The 21752-nt window shown below is 41.8% G+C and overlaps 1 protein-coding gene across 11 annotated transcripts in view; it reads right to left on the bottom strand.

The window, feature by feature from the left end:
• Nucleotides 1-15336: 15336 nt before the first annotated feature.
• The window catches only part of MARK3 (microtubule affinity regulating kinase 3), a 111015-nt gene continuing 104599 nt past the window's right edge, over nt 15337-21752 (bottom strand). For 7 of the 11 annotated variants that reach the window (XM_073349748.1, XM_073349738.1, XM_073349742.1 and 4 more), the window contains 2 exons: nt 19057-19101; nt 15337-15896 (listed from right to left, as the gene is read on the bottom strand). In XM_073349748.1, coding sequence (XP_073205849.1) covers nt 15551-15896; nt 19057-19101 — 391 coding nt within the window. In that variant the 3' untranslated portion in view covers nt 15337-15550. The remainder of the gene's footprint in view (nt 15897-19056; nt 19102-21752) is intronic. The other 4 variants (XM_073349741.1, XM_073349743.1, XM_073349746.1 and 1 more) reach the window with 1 other exon arrangement.

Genomic DNA, 21752 nt, shown 5'->3' with positions numbered 1-21752 from the left:
GGTTAGAGACTGGTACGTGCTTTAGGAACGATTGCGGCTCACCCAGTATTTGCAGTGACACTCAAGCAGTGATTTGAAAACAGTAGGGGTTTATTAGTCAACTGGAACATAGCCAGTGGAAGCCCCTTAGGTTAGTATAGAAAAAATAAAGGTTAAAGCATAGTCCATTCTGGTCAGCCCAGAGCAATTCACCAGCCAAACTGTGGTGAACTCCATTTTCAGGTTCTCTCCGACTTGCTTCCTTAAGTCAGTTCGGAAGCCAGCTCTTTATTTCCCCAGCTCACTGTCCTTTGTTCTAGAGCTGAGGCCTCTGCTCACCTTCCCTGCTGAGGGACAGGGAAATCCTCCTTCCTCTGGGTCTTTGGCGGAGCATGTCAGTGTTCTGGTGTGTGGTCTTTTCACTGGTGTGTGTCAGCTTCAGCCTGTCCTTTTAATGACCTATCCTGTCTGTTCAGGCAGCTAAGTGACATACACCCATACAGCCACCTATATCTCTTTGCCAGCCCTGAGAGCAAACATAAGCCTTCCCCCCACACCTGCTAGCAGCACACAGTATAGGGGAAATGGAGGCACACATAAGGGTCATAAAAAAATTACAAAAAATTCCCACTTTGTCACACTAACTGTAAGCTGTTCAGGCAGCTAGAAAGTTATAACTTATAAGGGAAGGGGAACTTAGAAAACAACCTACATAAGGACTGGAATGATAAAAAAAAATAAATGATAGGGGTATAATTGTCCCTATAATTCACAGACTGGACGCTGGCTCTCAGTAGGCTACAGAGAAAGGTCTTCTGCAGCTGTTTTAACCGTATTCCTCTGTGTATGTGCCATGTGTTAAATCAATAAATCTAATCAAAGCTAATGTAGCTGAGGTTTTTTATTAAATTAATCCGGACTCTAAAGTACCCCTCTCACTAAGCATATAATCACAACCAATAATTGATGCAAGCTTTAACTAACAATTAATTGGTTATTGATTATTGGCAAATTATTGAATATTCATTATCAATAGGGACCAGCTGCAGCTTTCTGCCAAACCACCAGACATTGCTGAGCAGGGACCGCCATTCACTTTTGAAAGTTTGGAAACGGAAATGAGAGAAATTTTCTAAAAAGGTGAAAATGATGCTGTGACTCTTTTCCCCAACCCAGAAACCATCACCTGGAAGGAGGCTGCCACAGAATGCTGCTGTCTTATGGGGGAGGAGCCTGGAGCCCCATCCTTGGCCCCTACAGGCTGCTCAGGAGTCCACTTGACAGCTGGGACTCAGCTATCTCCCTTCCTCTCGCCCAAGGCAGGTAAGAGCCCCAGGGGCACCATAACACAGCCAGTGTATTTTGAGGAAATGGGTGTGTGATGCCATTTGCTCTTCCTCTTATTACTATTTTCACTGCTGTTCCATGCTACCAGGCCACCCACCACTACTCCAGGAATACCCTGCTCCAGCTGCACCCATTCCCTGGGCTCAGCCAGGTTACAGCTCCAAAAGATACCCACCCTTCCCATGGCATGTGGCAACCCAGACTCCTCCACTCAGACCTTCCCAGGGCACAATCCACTGCGTTACCTGCCACAGGGAGTAACTGTTCATGGAAACAGAAAAGCAGACATAAGAAGCCAGATTCCAGATGCCTAATGTCTGTACACTGCACCGGAGCACTACCGAGGCATGGGCCAGAAGCAGACAGCACAAAGGAACATGAACTAAAGCTGATGCTGATCAAAACAAGCTCTGCCACCAAACAATGAGCGACCTTAGCAGTGATGAAGCACTTGATACAGGCTGCATCACTGAGACTTGGATGGATGACGCTGCAAGCCCTGTGCTAGCCCCCTCACCTCCCTGGGATACTTGGTACACCCCAGACATGGACAAAAGATGGCAGGCAGCACTGCATTAATCATCTCTGCAAACATCGAATCCAAGAGAGGCGCCTCAGGTAAGGCAAGTTCAAGTGTCTCTGACCCCCCGTCAGCAGCTGTGTGTGCCCCTCATAGACCATTCCTTCTTGCGATACAAGCCTCCGACCAGGACGCTGACAGCCTCATCCCTTGTGGGGTAACAAAGAGGCCAAACGAAAACCCAAAGTCTTAGTGACCATGTACCCGGCCTTTGGCCCTGGCTGGGCTTAGTAGTCCTTGCCCCTTTACTCCTAAGGCATACATCACCCTCCTGCCGGGGCGAGAGAGGGGTGATAGTAGGGAACCCAGGCCCACCCTCTTCTCTGGGTTCCAACCCAGGGCCTTTGTGAAAAGCAGCTAGGGTCTGTTTCTTATGATCCCTCACTACTCCCTGCCTTTGCAATGTTTGCAGGCATCTGTCATGGAGCAGCACTCTCCAGCTCTCTCTCCCTGGAGTTGTCTCTCTGTGTGAAGCTTTCCCCAGTTTGTCACTGAGTTGCTTTCTCAGGGTGGCTCCTAGCCTCTTGAGCAGCTGCCTGGAATCTCTTGAGCCTTGCTACCGTCTCCCTTCATGCTCAATCCCAGGGTATAAGCTCCCTACTACAGGTCTCCTCTCTCCGTCTTTCTGTACTTGTCCTGCAGTCTTGTTCTCGGAACCGCCCAGTCTTGTTCTCCCCAGCAGGATCTAATCCTCAATTACTTGTTTCCCTCCAGGTGCCATAGAATGGGCTAATTGGGCTCTCCAGCTCCCTTTAACCTTGTCACTGCCCATGTGGGGTTTATACATCCCATTACACCAACAAGTGGCCCTCTCTCCCCACTGCCCCCACAGATCTTGGCTTTTGAACACTCTGTGCTGGATGAAGATAGAAGGCCAGAAACTTGAGTGTCAGTGGAGGAAAAAAAGGCTGATACAAACAGGATGAAACATAACTAATTCCACGAAACCTATGCTGAGGTTGTGTTACAGCTGCCAAATCCCAGCCCAAGGATACACCTCATTATAGTTCTCTTCCACAATGCTTTTCAATGGATATTTTCAAGGTGAAGGCCAGTATCCTCCTCATTCAGGCAACCTTTCAAGCACTGGGCTTGCTGATAAACAGTCAGAAGTCAACCTTCATCCCAGTAGAGGGGATAGAGTTTTATAGGAGAGGTGCTCGATTCTATCCAGGCCAGGGCCTTCTTCCCAGAAGACCTCTTTCAGACGATGGCGCATACATGTGAGACTGCACCTCACATCCCTTCAATATTATATGGCCTCTGTGTACTTGCCAAATCACCATCATTTGGACACAGTGCTAACAGTGCCCACTCTGGTCCTTGACTGGAGGAGGGACCCTCGACTGGTGGGCTCAGGCGTTCCCTTCATCAGGCACCAGCACTCAATATCCCTAGTCTCGAATGCTTTGGGGCTAGCCTTCCATCAGCCAGTCATCAAGGTATGGGTAAACTTGTACTCCTCACCTTCTCAAGAAGGCCGCCAATACTGCCATGCATTTCATAAAGACCCATGGGGCTGCTGACAGGCCAAATGGGAAAACAGGGTCTGATTCACAACAAACCTGAGAAACATTCTGTGGCCTCGGAAAACTGGGATATGGAAAAAGACATCTCTTAAATTGAGGGAGGCATTCCTCCAGCCTCTGGAATCCAGGGAGGGAATGATGGAGACTAAGGAGACCCTGTGGAACCTCAGCTTTTTGAGATAGCTGTTGAGCAGTGCAGCTATAAAATGGGTCGGAGACCACTTTGGGATTAGGAAATAATGTGAATAAAACCTCTTCCCTCTTAAGTCCTGAGGAACCGCCTCCACAACTCCTACCCGGATGAGGGCTTGCATCTCCTGGACTAACAGCTGCTTGTGAGAAGGGTCCCTGAAGAGGGACTGGGGTGGGGGGGACAAGGTGTAAAAAAATTGGAGGGTATATCCCTCTTCCACCATGCTCAGCACCCAATAGTTTGTGGTGATGCATGACAATGCTGAGCTGAAGTGGGACAAATGGTTTGGAAATAATAGGGGACTGGATCTGATGTGGGAACTGGTATAATGTCCTCAGGCGCCCCATCAAAAGTTCTGTTTGGAGCCCCCCGAGTATCTGGGAGGGTCAGGTAGCAATGCTGATGTGGATGGGGGCAGTTACCTGCACCTAAAGCCTCTACTTTGCTTTCTGCAGGTCCTGACAGGGCAGCAGAGCAGAGAAATGCGTGGGCTGTTGGGGCCTGAAATGTTTCCTTGAAGGTGCCAGGACATAGAGACCCAGGGATTTGAAGGTGGATCTGGAGTTCTTCAGGCTGTAGAGCTTTGCATCTGCTTGCTCTGAGGAAAGTGAGCACCCTTCAAACCTGAGGTCCTGAAGGGACTGCTGCACCTCTGCCAGTAGGCCAGAGGACTAGAGCCAAGAGCATCTTCACATGGGCCACCACATCTACTGCATCTAGGGTGGCTTGCAAGGAAGCCCTGGCTATTGCCTTCTCCTCTTCCACCAGAGTGGAGAGAATCATAGAATCATAGAATATCAGGGTTGGAAGGGACCCCAGAAGGTCATCTAGTCCAACCCCCTGCTCGAAGCAGGACCAATTCCCAGTTAAATCATCCCAGCCAGGGCTTTGTCAAGCCTGACCTTAAAAACCTCTAAGGAAGGAGATTCTACCACCTCCCTAGGTAACGCATTCCAGTGTTTCACCACCCTCTTAGTGAAAAAGTTTTTCCTAATATCCAATCTAAACCTCCCCCACTGCAACTTGAGACCATTACTCCTCGTTCTGTCATCTGCTACCATTGAGAACAGTCTAGAGCCATCCTCTTTGGAACCCCCTTTCAGGTAGTTGAAAGCAGCTATCAAATCCCCCCTCATTCTTCTCTTCTGCAGGCTAAACAATCCCAGCTCCCTCAGCCTCTCCTCATAAGTCATGTGTTCCAGACCCCTAATCATTTTTGTTGCCCTTCGCTGGACTCTCTCCAATTTATCCACATCCTTCTTGTAGTGTGGGGCCCAAAACTGGACACAGTACTCCAGATGAGGCCTCACCAATGTCGAATAGAGGGGAACGATCACGTCCCTCGATCTGCTCGCTATACCCCTACTTATACATCCCAAAATGCCATTGGCCTTCTTGGCAACAAGGGCACACTGCTGACTCATATCCAGCTTGTCGTCCACTGTCACCCCTAGGTCCTTTTCTGTAGAACTGCTGCCTAGCCATTCGGTCCCTAGTCTGTAGCTGTGCATTGGGTTCTTCCGTCCTAAGTGCAGGACCCTGCACTTATCCTTATTGAACCTCATCAGATTTCTTTTGGCCCAATCCTCCAATTTGTCTAGGTCCTTCTGTATCCTATCCCTCCCCTCCAGCGTATCTACCACTCCTCCCAGTTTAGTATCATCCGCAAATTTGCTGAGAGTGCAATCCACACCATCCTCCAGATCATTTATGAAGATATTGAACAAAACCGGCCCCAGGACCGACCCTTGGGGCACTCCATTTGATACCGGCTGCCAACTAGCTCCTGCCTGGATTCCTGAAGGAGCAAGAGAGTCACCTTTGATGGGGCCACCATGGCCAAGATGTCTACTAGGCTGTGGGGGGGAACTCTTACGACCTCCACTTCCAGACCTAGCTTTAAGGTCACCCTCTTCAATAGCCCCTGATGAGCTTTTAAGTCATCCTGGGGGTAGGGTGCGATGTGGCTGGCCCTGACACTGGGGAAGAGGCGGCAGTGGCCTGCACTGTCACGGGTTCCTTCTCTTCTTCCTCTGCATGGCGCAAATCCCATAGGTCCAGGTCTTGAATGTCAGTACTGGGCTCGGTACTGGAGTCCGGGTCCGCTGCTGCTTGGTGAGACAGAGGAGCCTCTCTCCGACACCACTAAGTGTGTGTGTGTGTGTGTGTGTGCGCGCAGAGCAGGGACTGGAACCAAGGTGAAGCCTTATGGGTTCTAGATTGGCCATTGCATTTGCATAGGTCAGTGCCCACTGGGCCAATCACTCAGAGGTACCCCCACACTGGGATCCCCCATCGAATAGGACTGATAGGTGGCGTACTGGTAGTGAGTTCTTGTCTGGGTGAATGACTCCACCTCCGCTCCAAAAATTAGCCTTCCTCCAGGGATCATGGAGATGTGGTATCCACTGATTCCAGGGGTTGGTGCAAAGGATCAGGGGATTGGTGCCGACATGGAGAAGCCCACGTCGATGCTAGCAGGGACAGTTACCCTCTAGATGGTACCGATGGCCCCAGTACCAAATGGGAACTCAGGGCAACATGCTTCCTTCTGCTCTCCAGCACTGATGATGCTGATTCTTGGACTGCCAGTGATGGCAGTACGAACAGTGAAAGAAAGTCTCTGGCCACAACTAATGCCTCTGGAGTGGATGGCACCGTTATCTCACTGGTGCCACACTGTCCCTCCGGTGATGACGGCTGACCTGGGACTGGACTCAGTGGAGCCTGTGAACAGGATGGAGTTGACAGTACAGCCTGCTGTGCGGGGGGCAGACGAGTGACCAGACGCAGGGAGCATTCTGCTATTCACCCCATGAATGGCCTTTTTAGCGTTGGGGAACATCCTGGCCAGCTGCTTCTGTTTTTTCTCTGCATCAGTGACAGGGAACAGTGCCAAGAGTCACTTACAGTGGGTGGAGCACTCAGTACTGACACTGAGATACTTGGTGCCAAGTCCGACCAGCTCATTTCCAAGGAGGGTCTAAGCGCCATTTCCATCAGGAGGACTTTAACATGGCCTCCTGTTCTTTCTTTGTATTCAGCTTGAACTGGCAGCAATCTCTGATATGAGTCTCACCCAAGCACTTTAGACAACTGGAATGCGGATTCCTCAAAGGCATGGCCTTGCGCAGGAGGCGCAGGGCTTGAAGCCTGGAGAACGAGGCATGCACGGCTCAGGAAGCAGAGGAATCTCAGCTAAAGCGGTGAGAGTCCAACTATTTACAACTACTAACTAAAGTTCAAACTGAGAAAACTATTGGGAAGGAAAAAAAAAAGGAAGGGATGGAGTGACAAACGAGAACCACTAACGAAGCAAGAGGAGCAGTTCCAGCAACTGTCACAGATGGCAAGAAGGAACTGAGAGGGTACAAGGTCGGGCGACCCCTTTTACAGTGCGATAAGCACAAGGCACCAAAGGGCGCTCGAGTCAACCCAGCAGGTTCCACAGAGGGAAAAATTTCCAGTGACTGTGCATGAGGTGCGCACACACCTAATGTGGAATGGACACGCGCAAGTACTCAAAGAATCACCATTCCAGCAGCTAGGAATTTAACCGCAGCAACATTTTGGCCACATCCTCTCTCTCCCGGTTGCACACTTGACCCTAAGGGCTGTGAAGAGGCATTGCACAGTGGTATAAAGCAGGCTCTTAAACACGTCTTCCCCTTGGCTAGGGGAATCTCTATGTGGCTAGTTAAAGGAACTTTGTAGAGCTTTTGCACCACTGGAACAGTTCAAAGAGATGTAGGGTAGCACAAGTGTAACTAGGGGAGGGTTTGGTCAACAGAATGGATAGTGGAGATGATGAGAGAAGGAAAGCACCTGCCCATAGGTTTCAAATCCCAGAGGAAGTCTGTAGAGAGAACAGTTAGATAAAGACAGTTTTTAAAGTTCAGACTGCACAATTTTGCTTTGGACCGTTTGTAATGCAACATTTACAGAATGTACGTAAAGAGCAGAACAGCAGTTAGAACACTCAGTTTAGTGCACACATTCAATACACTCAAAGGGCCCAAACTGGGGGCCACAGTCAGTCACATTCTGCTGACTCATCCATGTTTCTGACAGCAAAAAGCATCTAAAGCTAAAAATATATAATACTTCCCTATTATTCTTCCATGTAAACAATTGCTACAGTTGGCACAATTATGCAATTACAATTGGGTGACAAGATGAGCACAAACCTCTCCTATAAGATGGCCATCCAATGAAAATGCTTGACAATGGCTGCGTTCAAATTTCCATGCCTGCTGAATCCAGACACATCTATCATCATGTAAACAAATAGACCTTTGAAAATTAGCTCCCTCTAAAGTTTCAAACTTTATTAAAATAATTAAGGCTACGGTAAAGTGAGGATTTTTTTTTAAAAACAGAAGAATGTGGGAAGTGTTTTTTCCCCATAACCCTCTCATAACTCCAAATACAGCTAGCAAGATTTAGCTGAAGATTTAAAAAATAAAAACATTCTGTAAGAGCAAACATGGATAACTATAGGCACAAAGCTTCAGAAAGTTATGTAGTGGAACAGAAATGGAAACTGATCAGAGATCATATTATTACAGCGGCATGGGAGCTTGTGACATGTTTAAAAGATTGAAATTTTTAAGTCCTCTAAAATTAACATGCTTAGTCAGATTCCTTTGAAATTTGGTACATCAACAGAAGGGAGATAGAAATTTGGATCTAAATTTGAACCATTAACCCTATTCTGCACCCTTCTGAGGGGGATGACATACCAACCAAGCAACCATAACTCGGCATTGACGTTGCCTTTTTACCATGGAATACCTTGGCTCACAATCTTAACTAGAACAGTCACAGATAAGTGTCCATTATAATATTTAAACAAACACCAAAGCAAATAATTCCATTTAATTAAATCTCAGAAAGAGGAAATTGGAGATTATTACTCTTTACAAAACAGGAAAGGAATTTCATCTTAAAAACATTGCTGTTGCCCTTCCCAGCAGACAAATCTTAGCCTTGTCTACACTATGGGAGATCAGTCTAAGATATGCAACTTCAGCTACGGAATAATGTAGCTGAAGTTGACGTACTTAGATCTACTTACCACAGGGTCCGCACTACACTGTGTTGACGAGAGATGCTCTCCCATCAACTCCCCTTGGGCTTCTCATTCAGGTGGAGTACAGGAGTCAACAGGAGAGCAATCTGTGGTCAATTTAGCGGGTCTTCACTAGACCCACTAAAGCAACTGCTGATGCATCGATCACTGCGCATTGATCCCCTGGTAAGTGTAGACAAGCCCTTATATTGGGCATCATGATGAATTCATAGGGAAGTGGGAGAAGAAACAGGGTGAGAGGAGTTCAAAGGGTTTCTGCACCTCTGCTGTTTTCCCATGTAAAAGATAAAATCATAATTTACAAAAAAATTAATCCTATGAACGACCCTGAGATGTAATGAAGAGATAAAGATAGCATTATGTAACACCAGGGTATTTGTCAATCAAATATATACAAGTAAATATCTTCCACTAGATTTTTCTAGAATAGATTTGCAATAAGCCGAAGTTAATTACAATACTTCTACTGTTCATATGAAAGTTATAACATATGGAGTATTTTCTGGAGTCACTGCTCAACATCATGAGTAATACCAAGCCATGGTGGCTCCTTTTTGTTTCTGAATTCGAGAGACATCCTGTAACCATTGCGATCACTATAACTCCACCTCTGTTTCATGAGAATCTACTGTAAGAAAGTCGTGTTGCTGTAGCTGTGTTAGTCCCAAGATATGAGACACAAGATGAGTGAGGTAATAACTTTAATTGGACCAACTTCTGCTGGTGAGAGAGACCAGGTTTCGAGCTACACAGAGCTCCTCCTCAGGTCTTGGAAAACCTTGTATTTAGCATCTCAGCTAAATACAAGATTGAACAGATAGATACCATAAGAAAGACCATTCCAGCAAACAGTCCTCATCCTCTGAAGCACAAAATGGAACTGCCGTGCCTTTCATTTACTGTTTTCTCTATAAGTATCAAGTTGTTATTAATCTTCATTATTGTGCCACAGGAGCAGAGTAATTATATTCAAGGCACTTTCATTCTACATCCCTACCTTCAAGATCTACTACTTTCCAAATGAATTACCTATTTGGCTGGCAGTTTTCATGTTTATTCTCTGCATCACAGGGAAATATTTGTGCAGAGATTAGTTAAATGTCATTCGCCCATTTTGAATCAGAAAAAACCCCAAATCTTGTTACACTTACAAAAAAATTTCAGATTTTTTTGCACTCAATTAAAAAGGATTTTTTTCTAGTGCTCAAGGTAACCAGTTCTTAATGAGAAATGCCTCTAACTTAGAAAAATATTGGTTGAGAAATAGTCGAATGATTGAAAATAACATTTTGTACATACACACAATAGCATTTTCCTTCATGACTATATTCAATTTCCATTGCCACAGATTGAAAAGCACAGGTAAGATTATTTTGATTAGATCATTTAAATCTCTGATTACTTGTGAGAATATCTAATTAAATGCACCTAATGCATTCAGTGTGATTAAGAACTACACTGAAACACGAAATGTATGATTTCAATGTTTATTTTATTAAATTTAATGTGTAAGAAGAATAGACTGTTGTGATTGAGAACTGAAAAACCCCAAAGCCAGGGAATTCAGTGCTATGGTTTCCCCCAGCAACCATAACTCTACCACTTTGTATGCATGTATTATATTTGCATTTTAACAGATTTTGATAGAAACACTCCACAGACGCAGAGCAGCAATTGCTGAAGAAATAACCATCATTTTCAATTTCCATCAGGAATGTTTAACATTTTTTGAATTAAACAACTTACCTGATGAATTGCCACTACTACTATTTGCATTTAACAGTTCTAGATAAGTAAATGTAAACCAGAGGTAGCAGTTGCTGACACTAAGTTGTCTCCACACAGATTGCAATGGGGATTTGTATTAACATCTACAGATCTTCTGCTCTCAACCATTGCCGGGGCAAAAAGCCTACCATATTCAGCCGAGTTTAAACTTTATTCTTAGCGCTAGGACAAATCTGAAAGGCTGAGAAAGACAATTTAAGAATAATTCAAATTCTGAGCAGCAGTTTTAGTGCCATTGCTTTTCTTAGTGCCTCTGCTGGAAAGGTGTACATCCAGCAAGAACGCATCCAGAGAACACAGTATAGTGTCAATGCCTGGAAAGAAAACACCAACAGGATAGGAACCTTGGAAAGCTGATCAACAAATTGGATGGACTTTATTTCTTCCATTAGTTTCTACCTGAAAATTCACTACATACTGAAGCAAAGTGTTGATCCTAAGAGTTTTCTAATTGGATAAGAATTCAATAATGTGATTATTGAAGTAGGGAGCCTTTCAAGAAACATAATATTGAAACTGTTAAGAGATAACTTACTGCTACTCAAACTGAAGGCTAGAACAGTCCCCGACTTACCACAATGTCTGAAACGGTGATGAAATTGGCAGTACTAGTGATTTTTAATAAAATGAAGCCATTCTCCACTGCAAAGCTCCAAGGCTTCTCTAGCAAGAGTGAAGGAAATGAGAACTATACACATAGCCAGGAGAGTAAAATGCAGATCAAAACAGTCACCATCTGCACAAATTTATTTGAAAAATTATACATTAATATAAATTTGAAATGTGTATTCACATTCCTAAAGAGGTTGTTCTTCCAACCAATGTTTAGACCAATGTCCTAACACAGCAGTGTCTTACGCCCTTAAAGATATAAATTTGAAACAAAACATTTGGTTAAAGAAACACGCTCTAGTGGAGTACATCACACATCTCCTCCTCCTTCTCCACTATATGGTTCCCAAATATTTCATTGTACACAGACTGCCACCAAAAGGCTCTAGGGCATGGGAAGCACAAAGACCACAATATAACCCATCAGTCTAGAGCCGCTGAAATACACAAATGTTGTTACATTGATTCAAAGGGAGTGGCTTTGGCCCTGATCCAGCAAGGTGCTTTAGGATGTGCCTAGCATTCACACTAATGGGACTACTCACATGATTCAAATTAAGCAATGTACTTCTGTACCTTGCTGGATCAGGGCCTTAGACATGGTTTTATAGTTAAGAGACTGGACTAGAACTCAGGTCTGTAGCAGACCTGGGAATTGAACGTAGATTTCCTATGTGACCATGGGCAAGGTACTTAATCTCCGTGCTTCTATTCCCATCTGTAAAATATGGAAAGCAATACCTCTTTTTTCAGACCGTGGCCTATTTTAGATTGTAAGATCTTTGGGACTGCATCTTACTGTTTTTGTTTTCAATAGCACCCAGCATAATAGGACCCCTATCTTGGTTATGGCTTTTACCATAATGCAAATGATTAATAAGAGAATTAGTACCCCAGAGTTTGTGCTACTTGTACTAAGGCTGAGGTTCCTTGAACCCACACTGACCAGGCCAATTTCTATAGGGGTCACTTCCTTCAGGGATATCAATGATGAAGGTTTGTGGTAACATACTTGAAAACTAAAGTTTGGAGGAACAGCTAGTACTGCCCTTTACGCTGAATTATATACCATCTCCTTCACAGCAAGGTCCAAGGTCTTAAAACATATCTGGTCAGGCAAATGCAGCTATTTCTCTCAGAGCTATGCCTTTTTGGTTTCTAGATTGCTTCAATGAATTGTAACCTTTGAGAGAAAAGCTTGGTTGAGCTTATTAATTCTCACTTACTCTTGAGTTTCCATGTATGACAAGAAATATTTTGAATTGAATTACTTAAAGAAAGCTTCGCAAAATATAGTAATTAAAATATGCCATGAAAAACTCAGAACATTTTTTTACCTGCGAGCCAAGGGAAGAAAAGCTTGATTTCAAAATCAGACCTGGCAGTGACTTGGGTGGGAGAGCGCACAGTGTGTTAGTCAAGAGCCAACAAACATTTTTAGAAAATGAGACTCCGATCTCTAGGGCAGAATTAATGCTGTTACAAAAGCATTTCTCAGCCCTGGATCAACATCTCATAAGGTGCCCAGGACTGCTATTATCACCACAACACACATCTTGGACTCTGATTACAAGGAGGTTTGATATATAAAGTAACTATAGACCCAACCCTGCGAGCTCATACCAGCAGGCAGTCCCCTGAGCTAAAAGATCTCCAGTGACCATGCAGGATTGAGGCCTATATCTTTATATTAAGCATCTTCTTAATAAAGCAAAATATAGTTCCTTCAGTGATTGTCCTACCAGTGAACCAGACAAATAATTACAAGCTTCTGCACTTTAGAATGAAGGACATTGTATGTGTTATGATCAAGAACATTTGTAACATTTTTGCAATTGACAGTTTTGTATTATATTTGAGAAGGAAGCTGTTAAGAACCTGTTTCTAGTGATAATAAATACGTCATGTGGTGTATTTTAATATCTTAAATACAGATTATTTCTAAAAGTACCTTTTGAATACATTTTAAGACAAATACTTAAGTACAAACTTTTAAAAATATTTAAACTTATGATACTTACTGTTGCACTTTGCAGAAACAATTATATACTGAACGGATAAAAAAACCCAGAGTATTGCAAGAGACATTTAATATGAATTTTTTTTGGAATTTCCACTGAATACAGATTTACAATCAGTAAGTGCTATGATTAATCAGAACATGGAGTTTAAATTATAAGACAACCGGAAGTACACTACTGGATGAAAAGAATACACCTTGAGCAGTGTTTAACGTAGAAAGCTAAAGGCTATGTGAATCCTCACCTGAGAAGTACATCTGTCCTGAAATCTCTTATTGCTATTACAGAATGGAGTTTTCATGGCAAGACCATCCTGAGCAAAGTAAGCACGAGTACTGACAGCCCATCAAACTCCATCTGCACCAAGAGTTCTAAAGCCAGTTCATGATACAAAATATATATAGATTAAAAAATGTAAATTCAGGAATATTTAATGCATTTAACAACTATAATTATCCTTTAGTTAGCATAATTATCAATGCTTAGGGCAAGGTCACTAGAGACTGAGGAAGAGGTATAAAGGAAGAAATTCTTGTTTACAGAGCATGGATCACAAAACTTAATGTGCAAAATATTCGGGATTCTGCATTTGCACCTTGGGTCAAACCTAAGTTGCGCACACAATGAAGAACTATATTAGCTCACTGTAATTTTAAAAAGCAAGCTAAGGGTCTGAATTAAAGCACGTTAAGTACATGCCTAACTGCTGCATGGGAACAGGACCATAAGCATTAAATTTATATAAAATAAAGTCAAGTAGATAATACGGGGTATCATCTACACAAATCCTTAGTGAAATAGCAAACTGAATACAGGAAAGGGAAAATTAGTACGTAGATTGAATGGATCGGGGAATCCAGGTTTCTGATTCAAATCCATCCCGGGTCAGTAGCGACTAAGAATTGGTACCATTTGATGGCTGCTTGGTGGTCTGTAGGAAATGAGTTGGTCAAGACAGAATTCAGAGAGGGCAGGTTTCCTCTCCACACACTAAAAAAAGCCCACCGCAAGTGACTCCTTAGCAGTCTCAGCAGAGACCAAAAGTTAGAACTGACACGGAGATAGAACTCTCTTTCCACCTATGTAAGTAGTCCCTCACAGAACAGGGCTGAGGGCACTGCAAGGGCGTTAGCAGGGGGTACAGGGAGGGCGGAACCACTGCCACCTGCGCTGTTGTGTTTGTCAAATGATAGGAGCTCAGTCTCTAAGGCGGTCTGTCAATCTGGTATCTTGCATCACTATTAAATTCATTTAAAGTATGAAAAGTGATCAGCAGACATTGACTTTCCACTTCTGGATTTTAACAAGAGGGCACGCTCACAGCTCAAGGGGAAAGGATAACGTATGTCCAGCAGTAACGCAGAAAGACAGCATCTCAGGCATGTGGTAATTCTCACCAGAACTTTTCTCATTCACTGAGAGTCCTTTTGTTCTTCTGAAGAAACTGGCCAAGCCTTTACAGTAGGAACTTTGTCTGAAATTGTCACTAAGTCAAGCTCCAGCAAGTCAGATTTTTAAAACACATTTCTACCTCAAGATAAGACACTAAATGTGATGTTCTCATTGAACACTGTTTACATTCTGTAGCAGTAAATGGTAGAGCTTACTGAACGGTAACCCATTCTACTAAGTCATGGAAGACAAAAGAGATAAAAAGGATATATTTTTACACTTGTGTTTAACATGAACAGAGAAATTGAAGCATTTACCCAAATTTTAATGCATAAATCAACTAATTTTTAATCTGATTCAGACTTAAATAATAAATAGTGGGAGAAGTATAATGCAAGACTTACTGAGTAAAAGTGAATGTTTAATTATCTCATGAGATCTACTTAAAAACAGGAGTAATGTTCACAACCATAAATCCAAACCCTTCACACTTTTTTCTTAACACAGCAGTGAACTGTAAAACTGCATTTACTGGGTAACCATTCAATTATTTTAAATATTAACCCAAGTGTTTCCTCCTTGGCCATTTCAATTTTTAGCACCAAAATTAGCTCCAAAAGAGGTACGGGTACAGCTCTGATGTTTTCAATGAATAGTTTACAGATAATACTTAATATATTATACACACATACTGTACATTCTCACATCCACACGAACAGGAGGCATATTTAAATGTATATATTGTGTGTTTCAGTTTGTTGTCAAAGACTTAGAGCAATGGAAATAAAGCAGAAGGGGTAATATTTTACATAGTAGGCAACTTTAATGCTGTAGTGCACTTATAAAAAAAAAGTCCAACTCTCCCTCCCAGCTCAGCAGCTTGTTTCAATTTTTTTTTTTAATATCATGATTCAAAAGTTGCAGAAATTATTGCCTAAATATTATTCTATACATTTCCATCGGTGTTCTCAAAAACACTTGAAATTGCTACTTAATTTACAACTTAATTACTTTTTCTTACAGCTTTAATTCATTGGCAATTTTGGAAGCAATGTTTTTAAAAGCTATGGATGTTCCCGATATCCGCTTAAAGCGGACTCCATTCAGTGACAGTCTTGGCAGTTTACACACCTCCATCTCCCACTGTACAAGATTTTCCGCATGTCCCTCGCCATGGACACAGAAAAGCAAGAAACGCTCTCTTTGTTCATAGTCACAATTATTGGCATCCAGGACTTTACGAATTTCCCTCATCATATCGTTAGGATCCATGGAACTGGTAGTTTTCATGCTCCAAGTAAACCTCAGTGAGCGGGGCTTGGCTTCCTTGTTTTCATCCTTCTGATCCACAGCTACATTGCGACTGAAAGAAAACATTTTATTATTTAATAGAACAACCAATAGCCTCTTAAATCTTGTGTTGGTGAAGTAACTGCCATGTTCAGTGTGCATTTTTTGTATTACAGAAGTGCCTAGAGGGGCCCCCCACTTGGAACAGGACCCTGATGTACTAGGCATTGCATATTATATACACACAGTAAGACTGTTCCCACCCCAAAAGCATACAATCTAATTAAGCCAAGACACAACTAGTGTGAACAACAATTGGAACAAATGGGGACATGACGATGAAAAACTTGATTACTACCATGGTGAAGGTAAGTTTTCACTCACCTGTAATTCAATTAAGGTTACAGCCTACATGGACCAATATTCTGGGCCATATAGCACCAGAAAGCTCTAGAAATCTGGAACCCTCATTAAGATAGCAGCTCTAAGTCACAACTTAAAGACTTAGGCCACACCTGACATATAACTTGCAATGATGAACAGTCTAACTTCTGAAGTTACTGGAGAGCCTTTTTCAGAATAAAATACAGAAAGTTAACATACCAAACTAATGTTAACAAAAATAATCTCCTTGTCACAACAACAGAAGGTACATTGGGAAAATCTGATGACTATCAAATGTAAGAATTAAAGCACATAGTAATAACAATGTTCTTCTCTTGTTTTGGTGGTGGTGGAAACAGATGGATCAGAAGACGAGTTCCAGAAATTTGTAGAATATCAGCTCACTCTTGTATTTCAGCTATGAATTAGTGGTCACATGGCTAAAGAGAGAGCTGAAATCTGTGTACTGAAACCTTCACAGAAAAGTAGTTGGTAACATGCAGATAGGTGCATAAAAGTGTTTTCTGCATCAGAAACCTCTTCAAAGATTATTTTTGCTCTCATGGTATACCATACAGTTTAAAATCAGCGGTATGTTAAGATTCATAATTCAGTTTAGAACATAACAGCCATACTGGGTCAGACCACAGGTCCACCTAGCCTAGTATCCTGTCTTCCAACAGTGGCCAATGCCAGGTGCCCCAGAGGGAATGAACATACCAGGTAATCATCAAGTGATCCATCCCATCACCCATTCCTAGCTTCTGGCAAACAGACTAGGGACACCATCCCTGCCCATCCTGGCTAATAACCATTGATGGACCTATCCTCCATGAATTTATCTAGTTCTTTTTTGAACCCTGTTATAGTCTTGGCCTTCACAACATCCTCTGGCAAAGAATTCCACGGGTTGACTGTGCATTTTGTGAAGAAATAATTCCTGTTCGTTTGTTTTAAACCTGCTGCCTATTAATTTCATTTGGTGACCCCTAGTTATTGTGTTATGATAAGGAGTAAATAACACTTCCTTATTTACTTTCTCCACACCAGTCATGATTTTATAGACCTCTATCATATCCCCTCTTATTTGTCTCTTTTCCAAGATGAAAAGTCCCAATCTTATTAATCAACCCTCATATGGAAGCCATTCCATACCCCTAATAATTTTTGTTGCCCTTTTCTCAATTTTATCCAATTCCAAAATATCTTTTTTGCATGCAGATATGGTCACCCCAACTCAAAAAAGATATATTGGAATTGGAAAAGATCTCTTTCCTGAGTGATAACAGCTAATTTAGACCTCATCATTTTATATGTATAGTTGGGATTATGTTTTCCAATGTGCATTACTTTGCATTTATCAACAATGAATTTCACCTGCCATTTTATTGCCCAGTCACCCAGTTTTGTGAGATCCCTTTGTAGCTCTTTGCAGTTTGCCAGGGTCTTAACTATCTTGAGCAGTTTTGTATCATCTGTTTACCCCTTTTTCCAGATCATTTATGAATAAGTTGAATAGTACTGGTTCCAATACAGACCCCTGAGGGACACCACTATTTACCTCTCTCCATTCTGAAAATTGACCATTTATTCCTATCTTTTCTTATCTTTTGACCAGTTATCGATCCATGAGAGGACCTTCCGTCTTATCCCATAACAGCTTACTTTGCTTAAGAGTCTTTGGTGAGGGACCTTGTGAAAGGCTCTCTGAAAATTTAAGTACTCTATATCCTTTGGATCCCCTTGTCCACATGCTTATGGACTCCCTCAAAGAATTCTAGTAGATTGGTGAGGCATAATTTCCCTTTTCAGAAACCATGTTGAATCTTCCCCCAACAAATCATGTTCATCTATGTGTCTGACACTTCTGTTCTTCACTATAGTTTCAGCCAGTTTGCCTGGTACTGAAGTGAGGGCTGTAATTGCTGGGATCACCTCTGGAGCCCTTTTTAAAAATTGGTGTCACATTAGCTATCCTCCAATCATTTGGTACAGAAGTTGATTTAAATGATAGGTTACAAACCACAGTTAGTAGTTCTGCAATTTTCACATTTAAGTTCCTTCGGAACTCTTGGGTGAATATCATCTCGTCCTGGTGACTTATTACTGTTTAATTTATCAATTTGTTCCAAAACCTCCTCTAATGACACCTCATAAGGACAGTTCCTTAGATTGGTCACCTAAAAAGAGTGGCTTAGGTTTGCGAATCTCCCTCACATCCTCCGTTGCAAAGACAAGTATTTTAACAATTACTAAATTAAGTCCCTTTTATGGACATTTTTTGAACAGTTTCTAGTTACATGAAACAGACTTCTGTACCATCGTATTGGCAGAACTTTGTGAAAAAAGTACTGAATAAAATTAAAAACTTGATTAGAAAGTTAAACAAATTCAGCATGAAGATGACCTATTTGATAATTCTGTGAGTTATCATAGCGGAGACTTTCTTTCACAGAAGCAGCCTCAAGCTGATTGGTAGAGTCAGAGATTATGCTCATAACCTTGAAAAGGGTAAAAATAAATAAACAAACATCCACACACTTTAGCACCCTCCAATATTGGATTATAGAACCATTCTGCAGTCTCACTGGGGGCTGTCTGCCTGCCTGCCCAGCTGCTAAAATGCAGAAATACATATAGGGAAAAGGCAACATGAAAGATGGAAGAGTTTAGAACCAAGTCACTCAATGCTTTAATCACTGTTTTGCAGACAGGAGGACTTCTTGGTTTAGTTTCGTGGAGTTAAAGGAAACAAAACCTGCTGCTTAGAACCCGTGAACCACATAAACAGGGGGAAAAGGGTTCAAGCTTGCCTAAGTAACATTTTAAACAAAAATCATTACCCTCACCTTGAGCCCTCATATCTCCCGTTCCTCTCATATTCAGTCGGGAGCCTCATTGAAAAGAATGCAGAAACAAAAGGAAGTGGGAAAGAGAAGACAAATCTTACACTAGCATACATAATAGCTGAATAGCTGCTAAATGCAATATTTTAATGATACCGTAATTATAATATATTGTGTTATGACACTTTAGGCAACAACGATTCAATGGATTTTCAAGATCACAGCAAACTTAGAATACCACAAATGTCTTGCCCACCAAAACAATATGTATTTATAAGCCTCAGTTTCTAAAAAGTAGATACTTTTAGTATTAATTTTAATACTATATTGACACATGTACACATGAAGTTAAAAGTTAAGATTCCAGTGGGGAAGAATGTTGAATTAGAAATATGTAAAATTTATTAATTCAGCGTAAACAAAGATATACTAATTATTGTTCAAATTAAAGTGCTAAGCTATAAAAGAGAGAACAATGGTATTAAAAACAGCTTTAATATGCACACTCATACCTGTAGATCAAATACAGTGAAACTTGTAGATCAAAATGATCATCTTATTAATTTCTCCCACCCTCCCTTAAACCAGGATATAAATTAAAGTTAGCATAAGAAAAATTTCAAGGTAAATTCAAGATTTCTCAATATGTAAAATTCCTCTGAATATGAATTCTTCTGAATTCCTGTACCACGGACTCATCTTCCAGAAGACACATGCAGAAGAGTAAAAGAAATTAAGCAATATAAAGATTACAGGCAGAAAAGTTACTTAACACTGTTATATATTAATGTTACATTTAAGCAACCCTCAAGGCAAAACAGACTCAAGGTGGAAAAATCTCCCCCAAGCACCTGGCTACTTTCTCCCATGCCTCTCTCACCCCAGGCGTATACACAACATTAACACACCAAACTAATCATAGTAGATTAGGGCAGCTTGGTAAATGGTGTGAGGATGAGAAGGGAGAGTTAAAACTGTCGTGCATCATCTGTGGTGTATGGTAGCTGTGGTGATGAAGTGTATGCCGGTTTGGGAACATAGGTACTGTCATGTAGCTTTTAGTTTCTTTGCTTTTGTGGGTTCAAGTCACGTATGTTGTATACCAATCCTAACTATTTCACAGTGACGTTTAAATCTATTAACATAGGTTTATAAATTATGTGGCAGGAATTCTATATTTACGTGTACATCCCTGTCAAAATGGATACGGTGCGCCTATGCTATTCTGCAGGGAATGGTATAAGAACCTGAATAGAACAGGGACTGTGAACAACGACCAGGGTCCCTAGGTGCTACTGTAATACTCTGAAACCAGCAAGAAAGCAGTGAGACAGGTTTAAGGAACATAAAAGTTAAAGTGAAGATAAGGAATTACAGGTAAACCAGTATTCTATATTGCCACAGTGCCCAAAAGCCCCAATCAGAAGCCTACTGTGCTTCCAGGCACTGTACGACATAGATATATGGTCCCTGCCCTGAAGAGTTTACCATCTGATTAAAGACAGGATGTAACAAACAATAGTAGGAAGGGGGTAGGGAACATGATTAAAAGAAGAAGATCCTTAAACTAGAAGGAGAGTTTCAAGGTGTGTTTTACGTATTTTTTCTTCTTTATAGCAAGATTTTACATAAAACAAGTACACATAAGTATATAGAAGAGAATCCAAAAAAACAATAAATCAAACTTTTTCCTAACTAATACAAACAAAATGCTGTTGCAGGCATACAGGAACACTGCTCTCGGCTACTTTTTTGGGGTCAGAATCACATTTCAAAGTGTCTCAACACTGCGGTCTTATTTTAAAATCTTGAAGGGAAAAAAACTGGGCTAAATGAAGCTCACACTGAAGCAAGAGTCCTGTTCAGATTATTGCCAGAATACTATGTCAACACAGAGTGTATAGTACCACAACGGCCGTCCGGAGTAGGCCTCTCTCAACGACTATTCTAAGGGGTTTCTTAACTAAGGGCCTGATGCTTCTTCTATTAAAAATAATGTGTATTTCTTCATTGTATCAGTGGAAGCAGGTTCAGGCCCTATAAGAAGAGATGGTTCTATCATCACCTCTAGCAATATAGGATGGAGACAATCATTTTAAGCTATGCAACATATTTGTCCATATTGGTCAGTAAAATAATTTAGTTCTCTTAGTTACTGAATTGTGAAGCCTGTCAAAGACAGATTAAAATGCCAATAACATTTATAATCACTTTAGTAGATATGTCAAGCTGATGTGCTTCTCTAGAATGAATGGATATTAGAGAACTCAGAAATGGAAAAAGCCTACTAGGTCTGTAGTGTACAAGTCAAGACCTCTGGGCTGCTCTTTACATCACTTTCTCCGGGGGATGGAACACTAGTGAAAGCATGGAGAATTATGGGAAGGGAGAAAGCTATAAAAGCTGAACAGATCCAGAGGTTTCAACAGTAGACCTGCAAAGGATCTTGTGGAAGGCTCATTCTGGAAGGCACAGCAAACTCCTCTCTCTGTAACTTTGAAGTCACTTCCTGACTCAGATGACAAAATGTCAAGTGCTGTACTCAAAAATACTCTCTGAAGGGCACTAGAGGCATCTGTTCCTCGGAAGTAGGGGAGAACATTTTTGCTTATAGTTGCAAGCATTTATAGATCACATCAGACTCGCTTTCTCAGTTGACAACAAAGGCTCAAGAAATAAGAGTATGACCTGTCATCCCT

Source organism: Lepidochelys kempii, chromosome 6, assembly GCF_965140265.1.
Source record: "Lepidochelys kempii isolate rLepKem1 chromosome 6, rLepKem1.hap2, whole genome shotgun sequence".
Lineage (NCBI taxonomy): Eukaryota > Metazoa > Chordata > Testudines > Cheloniidae > Lepidochelys > Lepidochelys kempii.
The sequence above is the reverse complement of the archived record's forward strand: the minus strand, read 5'-3'. Positions and strand labels throughout refer to the sequence as shown.